The 20,483-nt window shown below is 38.5% G+C and overlaps 1 protein-coding gene across 1 annotated transcript in view; it reads left to right on the top strand.

The window, feature by feature from the left end:
* Positions 1–20,483, top strand: part of slc8a4b (solute carrier family 8 member 4b) — a 58,871-nt gene that overhangs the window by 16,611 nt on the left and 21,777 nt on the right. Inside the window, exons 3-5 of the mRNA XM_046851921.1 lie at positions 8,584–9,660; positions 9,856–10,119; positions 10,613–11,091. Of these exons, the coding sequence (XP_046707877.1) occupies positions 8,635–9,660; positions 9,856–10,119; positions 10,613–11,091 (1,769 nt within the window). The 5' untranslated portion in view covers positions 8,584–8,634. The remainder of the gene's footprint in view (positions 1–8,583; positions 9,661–9,855; positions 10,120–10,612; positions 11,092–20,483) is intronic.

Genomic DNA, 20,483 nt, shown 5'->3' with positions numbered 1-20,483 from the left:
ATGTTTAATTCCTGTGAGGTACTGATGCCTTAAGTTCATAAAATGTTTGTTGAATTGTTCTACATAAAAAAACAATGTTTATTGTTATCAACTGACAGTCATTTACAGTGCAGTTGTTGTGTATATATGTATTGTCAGTAACAGTGCACATTCCATTACATGAACTAAAGCCTTTTTTTGTGAATAGGGTTTATATTGTCTACAGGTTTCTATTTTAGTTTGTGGTCCTTGAGATTTCTTTTTTACCTTTCTCTCTTGCAGAATAACCTCATTATGTGCTTAGCCCTGTTGGGCTCTTCCTGTCAACAGAAGGACTGCTTTGATTGCCAATTTTCTTTCCAGTTATTTCATAAAGGCCGTTACACTGACAAGACCTGACTGATTGCCTTTACCTTGTGATTATTATTTGCTTTTTTCCTGCTTCTGCCTCCTTAAAGCGTGATAACTTCAGGGCAGAACAGGAGAACTACATAAATTCTTTGTTGTCCTAATTGGCAGTGTTATTTGGCAGATTAGCTGTGGATGTCTTTTTTGACCTTCTAAGAAAGAGAAAAAATAATAGATCGAATCAATATAAAATGCATTTTATTTCGAGTTCTACAAAATTTTAAGGATGAGGATCTTTTGCTCATTTGGTTTAACTCCAGGCGTTCATCTGGTCCCAGAGCTAAAATTAGGGTTGTTGCAGGCCATGCTCTGAGTCTTGTTCCTGCTGTAGCCATGACCATAGAAGTACTCATGTTCTTAAGTATGTACACCTCCAGCTAAGCTCTGGGTCAGCTCAAAGCAAGGCAATATGAAAGAAAGGGCAAGTACCCTTTCAGGAACTCGTGCTGGGTCAACAACAGTTTGGGAACGCTTCCCGCTTCCCCACTGGTCTTTCGGCCGAGGTTGTAGAGACCATTCTCCAATTCAGAGCTCCTTCCATGAGGAGCTGAACAAGTGGCACCTGTTCACTACATGGTGCGGAGGTCACCACTTAGACCCAGTCAAATGCCTTATTGGCCCAGTGCTGGATTTTCTCAAAGAACGGTTTGCCTAAGGGTTATCTTCTTCCACCCTAAAGGTTTACGTGTCCTCTATTGCAGCTTATCATGCTCCTCTTGCCGAGCAGTCGCAAGGTGAAAAACTCATTAGTGACACATTTCCTCTGCGGTACACCTGGGGCTGAGGCCTTAAGTGGGACCCAGAGTGCCTGTGTGGGACCTGCCCGTTTTCCTGGAGGCCTTGTCTAAGCCTCCCTTCGAGCCCCTGCCCGAGGTGCCATTGATATTTTTAACAGTCAATACTGTTTTTCTACTGGCCATCTTGTCTCTAAAGAGAGTTGGGGACCTTCATGCCTTTTCATGAGTCCCTACTGTCTGGAGTTCACCCCAGGCATGGCTAGTGCCTTACTTTACTCCAGACCGGGGTATGTCCCAAGATGCTCTCAGCTGTCCCATGTCTAGTCGTGCTTCAGGCATTCTATCCTCCCCTTTTAAGGCCCCGGAACAGGACAAGATTAACCGGGTGTGCCCGGTGCGAGCACTGGACACATATGTCTACAGAACTTCCGTGTATAGAAAGTCGGACCAGCTGTTTGTCTGCTACGGTCTGTATAAAAAGGGTTTTCCTGCAGATAAGCAGACTCTTAGTAGGCGGATTGTAGATGCTTTCCACTCCTTTTATGAGTCCTCTGGTCTCCCCACCCTTTCAGTGTAAAAGCTCTAAGGCCTTTCCCTCTGTGAGTATCTCTTCAAGACATTTGCAATGCTACGGGCAGGTCTTACAGCCTTGACCTTAGTGCCACTCCTTGCCCCTCAGTCCTTCGACCTAGCTGTGCCCATCCACACTAGGCAGGGATTGGTCAGTCTGGCGGTATTTTACACTCGTTTCCAAAGTGTTTTTGATGTAACTCGAGTTCCTGAAAGGGAACATCTCTAGGTTACATATGTAGGAACGAGATGCCACATCTCCAGGCCACACTTTCGAAGCTAGCGCCATCTTTACAGCATTTGCATTTACAAGACACAAACTGAGTTTGCAGCAAGGTCATGAAAGAATCACTGGTGATGATGGGCTGGTTTTCCCTGAATTATTGAAAGCTGGGTAATTAATGTTTATTTAAAAGAAAAAGTGATTCATTTATGTAAAACTTAATTATTATTGTGATGCACACAAATGTTTCTTTTCTATGTATAATAACATTGCGTGATATGCAAGTACACTGTTTAAATAAAAGGTTAGATCATGCACCCTAAAGGTTCTTTGAATTGTCTTGTTTAGGAAACACTACAAGAAAGGTTCTATGTAGAATCCCTTTATGATTCTATAGTTGTTAAGCATCCAAGCCCAAGACTGTATGCTTCTCTACAGACCAGACACCCACAAGGCTAAACTGTCATAATTAGGTGGATATCAACAGGTTCATGTAGGAGTAAAAATGGAAACTCTGTGTGGGTAAAGTCACATGACATCGTGCTGATGCAAGCCAGACTGCAAAGGCTTGATAACAAATATGTTTGTATTACAATCAAAAGGACTTTGATTAAATTCATTATATTAGCTCAATGTACATAGCTAGGAATTTATTCAATCTAGCAAGCCGGATAAAACCATATTGAGGGGTATATTTAAACATAATTTTCCCAACTTGCTTACTACACTGATGTAAACTAGGCTGAACAATTATTTAACAAAAAAGAAATATATGTACATAGCAGAAATAACCACAACCATAAGTACTCCCTAGAATTTCTGTCTATTGTTGTTATGATACAATATTGTTCATCTGTACACTGCACTGGAGAAAAGCAGTTTCATATTATTTGACTTCCAACTAACTATATGGAGCAGTTCCCCGTGTATGACATGTCCTTGTCACAACATTATGTATCATAAATAATTCCAATCATTAATTCTGTATTCACCGTGCAAGATCTGCATTGCTACAACCACTCATCTTTACCTTCTGCTCTTGATTTCCTGGTTATGTGGTCCAGTCTTAGTGTCCACTCATTAAAACTCATCTGTCTCCTGTTGGTCTGGGAATCTTGTCACCCAGCTTGGTTGGTTATAAAATTGGCTGGGCAGAGAGTGTGAGTGTGGCAGCCCTTTGCCATGAGGAGATTTAGCAGGGAGCCTTCCCCCAGCAAGCTGCAAAAAACATGCCACGTACTATATTTGACCATCTTAGCTGCACACGGTATCCTGTAAGACATTCCTTGTGGAAAGACGGACTGAGGAAGGCATGGAGAGAACATATGTCACCACTGATGGCGATTTAACAGCATGTCTAGGCAGCTGAAAGATGGTGCCTTTTGAAAAGGTTGAAAAGGTTCCTGAGAGTTAACAACTTATTTGACTTAGAACCCTTCTGAGGGCATAAGGCAAAAAATGCATGTGCCTGCCAGCAGCTGCATGTTTGTGTGTGTGTGTGGGTGTTTGTGAAGGGCACATGCAGGTTGGGTGTAAAGTTAATGAAGTGAATTCTGAAAGAGTCTTACCAAAGATAATTAGGACAGAATAAAGCAAAACACACACACAGACACACACACAGACACACACACACAGACACACACACACACACACACACACACACACACGCACACACACACACACACACACACACACACACACACACACACACACACAAGCACAATATGACTCGGCAAATGGGGAGGAAAGCACCTACAGCACACACAATCAACCTGCTCACTACAGATAATCATGACACAATGACACATAAAAGTGACTCTACAGAGACACTTGCTGTCCTTGGAAGAGAAAGGGATGTGGTCCTGACTCAAATTAATTGAGCCAATTAAGAATTTGAATTCTGGTGTGATGAGCAATTTTCATGCACACATAGAGTGACGTGGGTAAAATGGAAAATAGGATGGACAAAGGACAAACGTTAAGCATAGAGTTGAGTGTGTGAGTGAGAGAGAGAGAAAAAGACACACTCATACAGACACCACTCTGACACATTCACAGCCTGGTCTGAAGTATTTTGGCCTCAGCAGCCTCATCATTTCTTGTCCATTTCATAATTTTTGTCCTTTTATGTGTGAATTAACAACAAAACTATACAGAATGTTTTTAAACTCAACAGGTTCTATACATGAGGTTATGTTAAGAGTTTACTTTTCCTTAAGCAGAATTATCAATATAATACTGCAAAGTACAGTAAGTTTGAATAAATAGGAACGACAGAATGTGTTTAATTTTTTATTTTGATTTTATTTTTTACTTTGTCTGTTTTTCATAGAAAAAACAGGATATTGGAACAGGCAATTTCCAAATCTTTCTCACCCTCATCTTTTCCTATTACCGTTTTCCTATTTTTTCTTCATTGAAGAATGAAGAATCATCTTCACAGAGTGAGACATAAGAGTAAATAAGTCTTTATTCAGCAATGGCTTTATCCTAATCAGAGACATGGAGAATCCAAAGCCAATGCAGGAAACACTAGGTGAGAGAAGAGGATATATCTAGGACAAATGCACAGATGTTTGAAATCTCGTTCTATAGATTTTCTGCCTTTAATACAACTGTTAGTTACTGATTTATAGATGTATTACACAGACATGCGGTCTTGTCCAGGATTGTAAATAAGAACATCCATGAACTGCATTCATAGATTCTCAACCAAACACCATTTACGAGACATATGCATACCTATAATGTAGTGTAGGCTTATAAACACATGGCTATATAATAAACACAGATCATGAATACATTTAATGTCAAGTGAAGCCAAAACAATTGAATTAATTGTGAATTAAATTAATATCATTTAAATGCATGTACAAGAAAGAACATTTCAAAAACATTTTTCACTGACCAAAGTTCTGTACAAAAAGGCTGTGGACTAAAGATGCTTAAATTTTAAAAGTAAAACGGGTCAAATACAATTAAATTGAGGTAAAGGAAACGTAAAAACACAATGCCAATAATAAAACCAGCAATAATTAATGAAAGAAGAAATGTATATGTTAACTAGTTGTAAAAAATGTTTACATTTTGAACATAGAGACAATAGAATTGGCAGAAAAGAAAATGCCAAAATGTCAAAACAAGTGACATGTTGCTAATTGAAGGTTAAATTAAAAACCAATTAAAAAAAGAAATGTAAACATGTTGCTGTGTTCAAGTCATAGCAAGGATGCCTGCTCAATTAGCATCCCACATGTAAACCACTTTTTTACATTAGCAAAATTGCAGTTGTTTATAAATTTTTATTTGCAGTCCGTATTAACTACTTGCTGAGAGAACAATTGTCAGTAAAACACTTAATTAAAATGTCTTAATTAAGCTCCTGCTTTGTGCATGATAAACCTGTGCTGTATTGATGCCTGTATTCATATTCGTACTTCACTCAGTTTATGTTTTCATTTTAGTCTTTTTGCAGTTTGGTGCTTTAATACACACATGGTTATATTAGCAAAAAAAATCGGCCTGTTCTTAATCCGGATCATTAACAAAATATAAAATTCCGCATTTTAAATATGTATTTGCAATGGACCGAAACATGTTCTGGTTCAGTCAAGCCGAATAGTTGGTGGAAACCTAGGCATTTTTCTGTATAATTTTTCCCCTCCTGCCCAGATAAATTACATGGTTCAGTAGACTACATTATACACTGTGAAGAGAAATGCAATTATACCCGTTTTTAGTGAGTCGAATCTGTATAAACAATGCAAGGTCGACCCTCGTTAAACAGCAGACTTATAGCGCTTTGGTGAATTTATTCACCTGCTGAATTTAATGCTCACCATGAAAAGGTATGCATGTGCTTGCTGTGAGTTTTTTTAACAGCAGCTGAAATATTGCTTTTTACTGATTGATGAAGATAAAAAAAGATCAATGTAAGAATATTTGTTAAGAGAAAAAGGGAGATATTGACCGAGAGTGTGCTAAGTACAATTATTTTTTTCAACAAGTATAATGACTATAATCACACACTCATCCATAATACATACAGAACATACAAATAGACTTTTTCTTCTTCAGATATTCTGCTTGTAGTAGTTCCAGTGACTCTTGAAATTCTCTTTAAAAAGCTTCTTATATAGGTTCTTTGAGGGTTACGCACATTCTAAACCATGGAAGTTTTTAGTTTCCAGTTTTAGCCTCAGACCTTGAGTTCATTAATTTTTTAGTCTGTCTCTTATTGTCTTTAACAAGACAAGCTGCTGACGCCACTCAGTCTTGTACAGGCTTGCAGTGGTCTTACACTGGGGAGGTGGTAGCTCAGTGGTTAAGATTTTAGACTTTTGATCGGAAGGTTGTGACTTCAAATAACAAAGTACCACCACAAAGCTTCCACTGCTGGGCCCTTAAGCAAGACACTTAACCCTATACTGCTCAAATGTATAATTTAATTGTATGTTGCTTTGAAGAAGAGCATCTGCCAAATGCCGTGAATGTAAATGCATTTAGCAACAACTAGTGTGACTAGTCCAGGCCTGGATTACTTCTGATTACCAATAGAACTATAGGTAAAATGTTAACTTATAATTTTTTTACTTTTAGAATTTAGTAATATTTTAGTACTGTGATATATACAAAACAGATACTATATATAATTTTCTTCAATCCCTGTTGCCATAGGATTGGTGTGAGGAATTTATTATAGCCAGCACTCTGTCTTTGCTGATTTACTGTCCTATGAATAATTTGCATACAATTAAGAAAAGCACTGCTGAAATGTCACTTGTGGCTCTGCCATTTTAGTGTAAATGTGGAGCCAGAATTAAGAAGTGCTGAAAATCATCTATTATCAACAATCTCTGTGTGTGTATGTGTGTGTATGTGTGTGTGTGTGTGTGTGTGTGTGTGTGTGTGTTCTCCTTTGACACACCAGTGTTCAGTGTGCATCTCTGTTTTGTTGCTACTAGCTATATGCATTGCAAATCGACAAATCTGTTTAATTGTTTGTCTCATTAGACCAGAATCTAGTAACCTAATCCCCGAACCTTGACAAACAAACGCACACACACACACACACACACACACACACACACACACACACGCACTGGAACTTCCTGTTGTTAGAACCGTCACATTGGCCTGTGTATACTTTAACCTTAGAACACACATATATATATATATATATATATATATATATATATATATATATATATATATATATATATATATATATATATTAAATAGATATGATATCAAATTCTCTTTTTAATAATTATTCTCCATCGTCCTAAAAACTAACAGCAGTTACAGCAAAACCTTCAGATACAGAGTATGGTGAAAAAGTATTGGTGACTTTTTGACAAATTAATCTATACTTCTTGTTTCTTCTGTGTAAGCTTTTTTACTATTATTTAAGTGGCTTTAGAGGGAAACAGACCCAGGTGTGATTCTAGCCTGCTCCAGCACACGCATACACGCACACACCCACACACACTCACTCACAGACACATTGAAATGATATACCCTGCTGCTGGGCCTCCACCTGCCTCATGTACATATCTGTTTACTTATTCATAAATATGCTCACATAAAGGCTTTTAGCCATCCAACCTATGCAGAATTAAGATAATTTGATTAATAACAGTGGCCCAGAGTCACAGAAAGAGAGAGAGAGCTGGAGAGAGAGAGGGGAGAGAGAAAGGCATTACATTTGCAGATTAAATTAATTTAAGAAAAAAGTATAATTCAAAATATAAATCAATCAATAGTGAGTGAAGTGCAGTGCAGTGCAGCTAACATGGTGTGTGTGTGTGTGTGTGTGTGTGTGTGTGTGTGTGTGTGTGTGTGTGTGTGTGTGTGTGTGCATGTGTGTGTGTGTGTGTGTGTAATCACGTCAGACTTGTGAAATGTCATGAATGGCCAGACAGCGTGCATTCTGTCAGAAACACTCAAATCTGCACTGTTGTGCCCCAAGCGACGAGAGAGAGAGACAGAAAGCTAGTGAGCAAGAGAGAGAGCGAGAGACAGACAGAGATGGACAAATCACTGCCTTAGCATTTCTTTACCTCATTTGTTGTGTTGCTCATATTTTACTGTTTTTTATTATATATTTTTTATTTTTAAAGGTTTTACATTAGACTATTGTTAAATGTTTGTACACACACCAATATCAACAAGTTATGAAGTCTGTATAATATACCCATTAAGGAGCCAAACATTTTGTAGCAGGTGAATAAAAAATGAGGTGTTGATATGTGGAAGAGGATGAGTAAACAGCTGTGAGATGAATGGTGATGTGACAACAACATGGCATGTAGGTGAAGGGAGGATAAGTCTTTGGCAACAGATAAAGGAAAGGGCTAGAAACCTTCCAAAGGCTATTTAAATATCAGATTATGGAGGTTTATGATAAAGTTAATATTACCTCCATGAGTGGAAATATTGATCTACTAAGGTGGCATTCCAACCAGATGTAAGGGAAATACCGAACATGCTTTAAGACCTAAAAGGTTGCATTTAATTTTTAAACTAGTTTTAAGTTGCATATCATCACTGATGGAATCCTGAAAAAATTATCTAAATCCTTTGTAATGCATTGGTTTCCAAACCAATAGAAGTGGAAACATAATGAATTGTATTGCTTTTTTTTTCTTTTTTGTCTCCTCATAGCTCACACAAAGAAGATCAACAGCTGCTCTGGAGATCTGATCATCCTGAACCATGCATCTCAGCCCCCGAACCCTCTGTTTCCTTTTCCCTTTCCTTTTTCTTATCTCTTTCTCTGTCCCATCTAATGCTGGCTCCCATGACCTAACCTCTTCCAGAGCCAACTGTTCTCAAGGCGATGTCTGCACTGAGGGAGTGATTTTACCAGTGTGGAACCCCCAAAATCCCTCAGTGGGTGACAAGGTGGCTCGTGCCATTGTCTACTTTGTAGCCATGGTGTATATGTTCCTAGGGATGTCGATTATTGCAGATCGCTTTATGTCTTCGATCGAGGTAATCACCTCCCAAGAAAAAGAAATCACCATCAAGAGACCCAATGGTGAGACCTGCACGGCAACAGTGCGCATCTGGAATGAGACCGTCTCCAACTTAACCCTTATGGCTCTTGGATCTTCAGCTCCTGAGATCCTGCTTTCAGTCATCGAGGTGTGTGGGCACAATTTTGAGGCTGGAGATCTTGGCCCAAGCACCATAGTGGGAAGCGCTGCCTTTAACATGTTTGTCATCATTGGCCTCTGCGTTTATGTGGTGCCTGATGGTGAGACCAGGAAGGTCAAGCACCTGCGAGTCTTCTTTGTGACAGCGGCATGGAGTGTATTTGCCTATGTTTGGCTCTATGTCATCCTCTGTGTGGTGTCCCCTGGCGAGGTGGCGATCTGGGAGGCTGTGCTCACCTTCCTATTTTTCCCCGTGTGCGTAGTGCAGGCGTGGATTGCTGATCGGCGCCTCTTCTTCTACAAGTACAATCGCAAGCACTATCGTGTCGACAAAAGCCACGGCATTGTGGTGGAAACAGAAGGGGATGAAACAGCGAAAGAGACAGCCTTCAATAAAATGGACATTTTGGAGCTTGATGGCATGGCAGCTCACCTGGATGGAATGCTGGGGGGAGAGGATGGACTTGGAGGACGTGATCATGAGGACGAGGCCAGAAGAGATATGGCCAAGACACTAAAAGAGCTCAAGCAGAGACATCCAGATAAAGACATGGAGCAACTTATAGAGATGGCCAACTATCAGGTATGACTGTGTTCATAGTAGATTTTAATCCAGTGGCATTAAAGGAGGGGTTTGTACAAGTATCATAGACCAAAGTCTTACAAAAGATGTTCCACAGTGTAAAGCTTGTTATACTGAGTGTATCTGTATTTTATCTAACTATTTTTATGAATTTATATGAAATAACAGTATGTTATTTCATGGCCTTACTCTCAGGTGCTGATGCAGCAGCAGAAGAGCCGAGCATTTTATCGCATTCAAGCGACACGGATGATGACCGGAGCAGGAAACATTCTGAAGAAGCATGCAGCTGATCAGGCCCGGAAGGTGGTGAGCAGTGGAGAGACGAGGGAGCAGGAGGACGATCCCTACACCACATGCCTGGAGTTTGAACCTGCACTCTACCAGTGCTTTGAAAACTGTGGCCTGCTAAAACTCACAGTAGTGAGACATGGGGGAGATGCAGGGTGCACTGTAAAGGTAATTTTTATTCTGAAATGTCTTCAGGAAAAGCCCTATGTAAATAAATTGGTTGTGCTTTTAAAGGTCAAGTAAAACTTTTATTGCACCATAAATCATAAACAGGTTTTTTTTCACTTTTAGATGTAATTGAATAATTATGAACTACAATTATGAATAAGTATGAAATTACTGTACATTAACAAACTTTTATAAAATTCCAGTAGAATTATTTTTGACAGGTAATGTATATAATGAAAAGCCTAAATTATGTTTATATTCAGCAATTTTATGTAATTTTTTGTGGTGCTTGATATACCGTATTTGTTTCTCATGTTAAATCATAGGTTTAGTTTACAGGCCCATGTATATACCTAGCCAACTTGCTGTGCTTCCAGCACCGAGAGAGGCAGATCCATATAACCTTCACATGACCCTTGGATTGCTGTAAAGTTACTACTAGAACAACTGCTTTTCTTTCTCCCACTGATCTCTGACCTGTGAATCTCCTCAGGTTGACTTTCGGACAGAAGACGGCACTGCCAATGCTGGCTCTGATTATGAATTTGCTGAGGGCACTTTGGTGTTCAAGCCTGGAGAGACCCTTAAAGAACTGACTGTGGGCATAATCGATGATGACATCTTTGAAGAGGACGAGTATTTCTACGTGCACCTGAGCAACCCACGCATTGTGGGTGGGACTGATGGTCATGTGCTGGATGGGGCTGCTCCGGCTCTGAAGGCAGCTCTGGGTGAGGCTCACACGGCCACGGTGACCATCTACGATGATGACCATGCTGGAATTTTCACATTTGAGAGCGAGTCGACACGGGTCAGTGAGAGTGTGGGCATCATGCAGGTGAAGGTCCAGAGGACATCTGGAGCTCGGGGTCTTGTCGCTGTCCCATACCGCACTATTGATGGTACGGCCCGTGGTGGAGAAGACTATGAGGAGACTGCTGGAAAACTGGAGTTCAAAAATGATGAGACCATGTAAGTAGGCAAATGCATGTATGTGTATTGTGTTCTGTCCTATTTACTTTGATTACATTTCCAAGGACTGAATACTGTGTGTGTGTGTGTTTGTGTATGTGTGTTTATTTGTTTAAAGGTGTGTTGATTTATTCATGTGTGGTTGGGTTTTTTCAGCATCTGTCAGAATTGTTTTTGAGCCAAGACACTATGGCAAAAGGGTTTGGGTTATTTTTAGAGTGTGTTCTTTTGAGACATTTGTGTGTGTGTGTGTGTGTGTGTGTGTGTGTGTGTGTGTGTGTGTGTGTGTGTGTGTGTGTGTGTGTGCGTGTGTGTGTGTAAATATGTCTCCATGAGTAATGTTCATTCTCATCTGAAGATGTAGACATTTTTGCAGATAAACAGCAGATGCAGAGATACAGGTATGGGACTCGATTAGATTTTACTAGAAGTATATTGCATGTGGTTGTCTGACAGTGAAAGCAGATTTTAAAAGTCATACAAATTAGTCTGTACATGTATTAAATAGCAGGATTGTTCACACCATGTGAGCCATATTGCTTGTGACATCACACTTAAATATTCAGTGAGCAGATGCGACAGAATGACCGGAAGGTTAAATTGACTCAACAGATAACTTAAAAAAAAACACCAAGATATTGAGAAATGACAGTAGCAATACTTCATAAGGTCTAGTGAAAGGACACAAGAGGTAGACTGAAGGTTACATGCACAACAGTGAGGAAAGACCTGCTTCAAAGACTGGCAGTACAAATAACATTAATCCAAACTAGCTAATATTAGCTAGATGAAAAAACAAGACAGGAAATATTAAGTACACCTTATATAACCTTACCCTGAGGTAAAAATAGCTGTCCTGCAATACACTTTACTCAAAACTTGGAAAAATCCAACAAGAGAGCAATGAAATGATCTTTTAACTCATAATACCAAGTCAGGAACTTAGGCATTTTTATAAACATAAGAATTCACAACAATATTACTTTCTCTCCGGTAAGAAGAATTCCCTTTGCTGTATTGTATTGAATTGATATGTAGCTTCAAATGTTCTGAAAAGCGGTTTGTAACAACTTGATTAGTAATTTAGATTTCAGCTTAGTTTTTACCAATACAGTAAGACTGCTGCAGCAGATCATTTTTATGAGCAAAATGATTACAAGACATACATAATCTCTTTTTATTTATCACACAGAAAACTTTGAAGACTAGACATTCAAATATACTTTTTTATAACTTGCTCTGGGCATGCATTTCTTTTTAATCTGAACCATAGTTTTTTTCGGAATGCTTTAAGATCTGAAACTGATTTATGTTCCAAGAATTTTTATTCTGATTATGTTTGAAAACGGATTTCTTTGTTGTTGTTTTTTTTGTAGAGTTCTACTCAGTGTTTAAGGATATGGTAAATCTACACTGACTATTCAGTGTAAAGTAGTTGTTACCAGAGAAATAATAAAGAAAAATGTAAGAAAGAGCATGGTAATAAACAGTTGTGTATAAGATATAGCTATGTGTTAACATTAATCAGATAGTTTGACAGATAGTGATAGTTTAATTCAATCTCCATGTCCTAAGTGTGGCATAGTGAACAATATGGACATCATTTAAATTAAGTAAAGAGTAAGTGGAAGGTGACCCACTGGAGCAAGCGCTGCAAAAATTATTAGAAATAACTAAAAATAGAGTGAGCGATTGCAATGAAGGTGAGAGAGAGAGAGAGAGAGAGAGAGAGAGAGAGAGAAATCTATGTAGTGGCATCTTGTTAAGCAGGGATCTCAAGATTGATTAGGCACAGAGAAACAGAGACGCATGTGAAGATTACAGTCATTACTTTGCTTTTTTGCAACTGTCACTGCTGATGTTTGTCTATTTTCATACCGCCCTTTCCTTCTGCTCCCTTTTTTTCCCCATCTTTCTCTTTCCATTTTCACTGTTTTCCTCTTACTGTCTAATGCAGTCTTCTTCTGTTCACTTTTTCTCTTTGCCTTTACCCATTTCCCTGGTGATGGAGATGATGGTGCTTTCAGTCCTGTCTTTCATTATCCTCCCACAGGCCTTCATCAGCCCCCTGCCTTAGCTCCCCCCTTGCTTTCATTCATTCTTGTGTTATTCTATATCTTCTGCATGTTCCTGCTCTCTGCACTAACAAATGAGGTTTGACCATGTACAGTAAGCCTCATCTCTCCCTTCATCGCTCTCTGCATCTATTCTCATACCTCTTCCTCTTCTCATTAACACTCACTTCCCTCAGACTCTGCCCTCTCCCATTTCCTGAGACTTTTCGATACATAGTGTAGGACTGTGTATTTCTGTCTGCTATTGTGTGTAGCTATATTGAAAAGTCTATCCAGTGAGTGTGTGTGTGTGTGTGTATTCATGTATGCGATAGATAAGAGTTTGTTGAGACTGAATCTGTCTAGTCTCAGTGGAAATCTACAGTGTTGGCAGGGTGAAATGAGAAGAGGTGTGCACAAGTTAGAAGCGGTTTGCGTGGTAGAAATGTATTACTAGTGAATTGTACCTCTGTCCTTCACACCAGTGATGGATTTAAAACCAGGCTCAGAAGTAATTCGCTCATTCCATGCAATTTATCACACTTAGATCATGGCGAATTTTTAGAAATGCACACACATACATTGAAGCACAAACACTTATTTCATTTTCCATCATCTGACATCCTCCGATCCCCAGCAGTGGTTTTCACACTTGAAATCCTGGCCAATTTACACACAGACACCTTTTTTGTGCAGCCTGCTTGTTTATTTTCTACTCTATCCCTTTTCACCCTTTTTACACATTGTCTTATGTTCAAGTTCTTTAACCTCTCATACTTGTACTCCCCCATTAAGTGTGCAGAGATCTTGGTATTAAATAAGAATGCATAGTTTGTAATCAAATCCAGCATTTCAGGGCAATATGAACTTTGTAGAATTTTGACCCCATTTTCCTGCAGTTGAATAATTTCTAATTTCAGTACCATATCTAGTTCTTGTCTGTTGTATCCCTGGGGAGGGTGAAGGCTATCTTGTTCTTCCTTTGAGACATGTGAATCCAGCCACAGTATCTTTTTGAACTGTCACTCATGCAGCTTCACAGGGGACCTGAATGTGCTTGGCTTCCATATACCTAGGTTCACATATACTTGTGAATGTCTTGTGACACCACAAGAGCAAGGGCAGTTTTGCTGTGCAAGAACTGTGTTGTGGACTTTGTTATGGCCTTTGTCAGGATTTACTTGGGTTGTTGCACTTAAATGCACTCAGTTACACATCAGTACATTGCATCACAAAAGTGCCTATTTTGTGAAGTGAAATCTTGATCTTGATCATAGCATCATATGGAAAATGTATGACTACTTCGCTTTCTCTGCTTCACTTAAATAAAGACACACACACACACACACACACACACACACACACACACACACACACACACACACACACATCACTTCTGTTCTGTAGTCTTTGTACTTCTTGTTCTCTCTTTTCTTCAGAGTGACCCAGAAATCACTCCCAAAGCCAAGCCTAAATCCACACCAGAAATACCCAAAGAGCATATAACTCTGAAGTTTGTGTGTGTGTGTGTGTGTGTGTGTGTGTGTGTGTGTAAAAGTAGAGCATGGCCCCTCGGGTGATACTTCATGATGGGGAGCCTCCTCCTGCTCCAAACTGCTCAGCAACCTGTTCACAATCTACAGCCTGACCCAGTAATCACACACACACACACACACACACACACACACACACACACATCATCTACTTTTCTCTGCTTGTGTGTGTGTGTGTGTGTGTGTGTGTGTGTGTGTGTGTGTGTGTGTGTGTGTGTGTGTGTGCGTGTGCACGTGCTTCACTGTGTGAAGCTCAGTCAAAGTCCTGTGTTGGAGACCTGTGTTTCCAACATTTTATATCTTGTCAAATGCCACCTGTTGCTCTTTTTTCAAGGGAACTGTAATCTCAGAGAGCCTTTTATCCTGGTTTGCCTCAACATCATAGCATCTTTGATCCCAGGCTTCTTTGTAAACATAGAAAGGAAAAAAAAGAAGGACCATTCACCCTTCCTGTTGCTCTGTCTACCTCTACATGATGTTTCTCAGCGAGTGTGTCTCTCACAGGTGAATAAGTACCATCATGCTTTGTGAAGGAGTGTGTCATGTAAGCATGGTAATGGCTCTCAAGAGACAAAATGCTCTATTCATGCTGGAATGACTCAACAGGAGAAATGTTTGGTATCCGAGTTTGGGAAATAAAAATCGCCTCACAAAATTAGAATAATTCTGTATAAATCACGGCCCCTTTTATTCATGAGAGAAAAGACAGTGCTGAAGCTGTTGCATTAGTGCACTTATTCAGATTAAAGTATTAGCATGACAATACAAATCGAAGTTTCTTTGGCCGACACGACTCTGAGTAATTAAAAATATGCCATTTAAACCATCACAAATGATATGCAGCCTTCGTATTTCCTCTTATCTTTCTCTTACCTTATTTAGCTAGTTATCTGCTAGCAATAAGCGTGTAAAAGCAGGCAAGCACAAATGGGATTGTTGGTATCTAAACCTTCACTTTATTTCCATTTTTAACAATAGCCCAATCTGTCAAAATAAATCATGTCAGCCTTAATTACAAACATAGCAAAGTAAAATAGCTCTAATAGCTAATCACACACATTCTGAGACTAAATATCTTCAGACATCCTGTTACCCAATAATAGCTTTGATATACATGTAAAGGTTTAACCTCTGAGTTTAAGCAATGTAAGTAATAATAAGTATATATGTGAAAAATATTCTTTAATATATAATAATTTTTTCTGTCATTTTCTGTCAATTAGATGCCACCAGGACAAATAACTGTGTGTGTGTGTGTGTGTGTGTGTGTGTGTGTGTGTGTGTGTGTGTGTGTGTGTGTTTATTGTACGAAGTGACCATGTACTTGTGTTCATTACAGTAAAGATAAGTGTTTATGACCCAAATATAATTAGCAAATACAATAAAAGCCACATAAATGTTCCAGACTAATACTTCATCTGGGGAAAAAAAAAAAATCAAAAGCAAACAAAAGCAATTCGTATAAAAAGTGTGTATGTGCTATCCTTTTGCATTTCATTCACTTGATGTTTTTCGTCTTCCTTATAACCCTGCATCAATATCCATTAACATCAATATTTTTCATTATGCCCTTTCCCCCCCCACTAATATGAACATAAACCTATAATCATTGAACACACGTGTACATGTATGTGCACACACCCAGTGCACAGCTCTAATTACAGAACGAAGATGTAGGGACGTGGAGGTCACACACTGCCGCTTGCGCTCATGATTAGAGACTTCACACTGGACACACTGTCATCACTCTACCCTCTCTAGTGCTGGAGTCTCCAAGGGCATACATGCAGACCGGTCATTAGCACACCACATTAAGAGAGAAGGATCTACGTATAGCATCCACTAATTGTAAAGGAAGTCAAGTTAAATCTGGACTCTATGATCATATACTATATATAGCGCAGTATGGTGAAATATCTCTCCTGGAGGACCACAGGGATTTAAGAAAAACACATATAGGGTGTTTATCTATCTATCTATCTATCTATCTATCTATCTATCTATCTATCTATCTATCTATCTATCTATCTATCTATCTATCTATCTATCTATCTATCTATCTATCTATCTATCTATCTATCTATCTATCTATCGCTAAATTTGAAGCTGAACACAGATTGAATTTTATCAGAAATATAACTGAATGTGTCAGAAATAAGTTAACAATAACTTTTGCAAAGGGTTTTGTAACAATCTTGACTAAACAGTGTTTAGAAAAAGCAGTGCTTCCAGGGCAACAAAGCATGTGAGCCTTTTATTACATTTGAAAGTCGGATAGTAACAGAAAACTTTCATAAAGCAAATAATGTTGCTGCCTTCCAGCATTTTTCTATTTGGCTTAAACTATAATTCAATAAAAAAATGTAAAGAATTGCTAGTACAATGTTTATGGAATCTAGTTAACTATACCATGGAATAAATCACACTGACAAACAACTGCCTCAGCAGTTCAAAATTACACCAACACCTCTGACCCTCTCTCTCAGCGTAAGTTTGTTTTTATATACGTGTACAAAACTTTTTTCTTTCGGCTTCTCTCATTAGGGGTCGCCACAGCGGATCATCCGTATTCATGATCCGCATGTTCGATTTGGCACATGTTTTTACGCTGGATGCCCTTCGTAACGCAACTCTCCCCATTTATCCGGGCTTGGGACCGGCACTAAGAGTGCACTGGCTTGTGCAACCCTAATGGCTGGGGTCGGTTCCCTGTTTTTTTTTTGTTTTTTTTTTATTACAGATTTTCTCAGTCGCTTTGGAGAGTTTCTCAGATCAGAAATGAAATCCTCAAAACTACTTGTTCAAACTCCATATCATTCAGTCATTTGTGCTCATCATAAGAACATTTCTCGTTGCTTTGATCAAATTGTGAATGCTTTGGTACATCATTTACCGAATGTGTACAAGTGTCTGCTTTTTCCTACATTATCAGTTGTTTATGTCATGTTAATCAAAATGTATTATACTGGTTTCACCTAAATGGTTTTAACCTCCAAAACATTTAGGCATCAGATCATTGCATAAGTCATTAAGTGCCAAATGGTTAAATCAGTTGTCAAAATTTGTCAAGCTCTTCTTCTTTACAGTTCTATTAAACTTTAATTGGTAAATGTGTCTTGAATTGATGAATTGTGCAGATGAACCTTGAATGTCACTAATGAGGGGGCGTGTTCACTTTCAGATCAAACAATAATCAACTAGTTCTCTAAAATAGGTCAAGGGTAAATCTCGTGAACCTTTACTGTAATTGGCGAGTGTTTATAAAAAGAGCAAAACAAAGATTTACAATTGTTGAAAATGGATGAACAACTAGGAAACGAACATGGTTGAGAGCAAAAAATAAGGATGCACGCTGGAAGGGTAAGGAGGCTAAATAGAGGAAGAGGAAGAAGAGGCCAGAGACGTAGACACATTTCAGATGAAATTAGAGCCACTATTGTGGACCATGTTGTCAATCATGGCCTCGCAATGGTATTGCAAGGGATGATATCTGTTGTGATGTGGATGAAAATCTGTGGCCCGACAGACTGGGATGTCGGGGGGGTAGAGACTGATTGTACTGTATAGTGCGGCATGCCAGTTTCACCTAAGAAGTGTTTCCTATGTTTACCTTTTGGAATTTTAATTTGTGTCTTTTTATTTTCTATCACAATGACATTATATTGTAATTTTTTAGTCAGTCCACTAGTAAAGAAAATAAAAAAGTGTGAATCCTGTCCAGTCTCTTACAATCAATATCCCACATACAGTAATGTGTAAATTTGTGCTGTTTAAATTCATAGTTGCCAATTCAGCCTCGTGCATTTTAAATACTTGTAATCCAAAACATAGTTTACATCAAGAAATACTAAAATAAAGCATTGTCATATTGAAAAAATGACTAAACATTTTGACTATCTTGTTCATAAACAATGATAAAAGGACTTGTTATTTTGATGCCAATGATATGTTCATTGATACAAATACTTACTTTTGAGAGAAGTACTAAGGATTTTGAGCAAAAAACAGGCTTTTGCAAGAAATCCAATGTATTGTGCTGTTTGTACACATTGTTTTGAGAATGCACTTACTGATTTGCAAATCTTAAGGATGATTCGAGAAATGCTCCAACGCAACTGAGAAAAACTGTAAGCTATGGCAGAATTCTGGATATATTATATAATAAGATATAACCATTAAGTAGCTTAGATTAATAAAGTTGTTTTCCCTCATTATAACATTGATCGAAGTAAATACGAAACATTCTGTTGCACTGGTAGCTGGTAAATAGATGAAACAGTACGCTACACAGATTTCAGTTCATTCAATTATTTAAAAATTGAGCACTCAGACCTTAGGACCACCTACGATAAAAGCTTTAAATCACATTTCCATAATAATGATGTAATGCAATTTATTAACGTAGGTTAAACAGTGCTGTTCCTTAAACGCTCCCAACATTGGAAGACACACTTTCCAAAAAAAACCTAATATATATTAGTCTCTTTCATAAAATGTGTCCCATAATTTACATTATATGCAGTATTTAAAGTAACCTTCTCTACAATTTGGTAAAGTCAATTTAAGCTAGATGGATAAAGCACTGGTCAGGTAATCTCAATGTTAGGAAATTAATTCAAATAGAGAAATAATTGTGGGATGTGGAAAAATGATGTATCATTGGTTTTGTGAATTTTATATATATTTTATTTGCTCAAGATTTATCATCTTAGCCTTTACCTTCATATTATTGGTCAGTGTGGCCAGTGGTCAACGCTGCTTCCTAGACTTGTCTGAGTGCTTTTCCAATTGTCCATTTGGGTCTTAGTCTGACATTGTGCTTAAATATGATTTATAGTCCAGTTATGGGAAATCTGATTAGGCAACCATAGGCGCTGCAGCCCTAAAGAAAGCCAGTGATTGGAGTCGGCTATTAGGATGGCTTGGAAAGGATGTGATGTATTATAAAGAGAACAGGGTTTGAAACACAGCTCTCTTGCGTGACTGAGAACGTCAGCAAGTGTTGCCATGGCAATGAGTTTAGTGAACGTAATAGTGATTGGTTTTGCTGTATACATATCAGAATAAAAAAAGAGAACCGAAAAGAGAACTGTTAATAGATAACACATTTAGAGATTATGTGTAGAAACAGGATATGAGTGTGCTCACCACCTTTTCTTTGTTACTTTCTTATTATCCTGCTACATTTTGCGAATGTGCAGTGGGGAAGTGTGTGATTAAGAGTCTTATCTTCATGTAAGACAAGTGAAATGTGTTGTAATTAATTGTGCTCCTCATCTTATTCTTATTATATCTCGTTCCCTCTATCTCGTTCTATTTCTCCCTTATTCTTTGTCTTTAATTAGGAGTAGAGTCAGGTGCCGGGTTGATCCCTCGAGCTCTACAGTGCTCTCAGTGCTCTATGGTACTGTGCCGAGAAGCTCATCATTGCTCTCCCTATTCATTCTTTCTGTTCACCTTAACCTGTAGATATCCATGGAGTAATTGTATTTGGAGAGCGCTTTTTATAATAGGTATTGTCACAAAAACACTTTTTCTGGACAGCAGGCTCATTGTGCAAGGCAGCAACTGCAGAAGAAAGGGAGAAGAGAAACTGAAAAGAACCAATAATAAAGGAGAAACTTGCTCAAAGGGTTTTTTCAAATCAACTGACACGAGTCACGAGTGATATATGGAATTTTTTTCTCATAGAAATTACATAAAATTATATTCCCATTTGTAGTTTAATGGAAAATAGCTGCTTGGACAAGTGATGATTTTGCACAGGATAAAACAAAGGGCAAAT

The sequence above is a fragment of the Silurus meridionalis genome, chromosome 6 (genome assembly GCF_014805685.1).
Source record: "Silurus meridionalis isolate SWU-2019-XX chromosome 6, ASM1480568v1, whole genome shotgun sequence".
Classification (NCBI taxonomy): domain Eukaryota; kingdom Metazoa; phylum Chordata; class Actinopteri; order Siluriformes; family Siluridae; genus Silurus; species Silurus meridionalis.
This window is presented reverse-complemented; position numbering and strand designations above follow the sequence as displayed.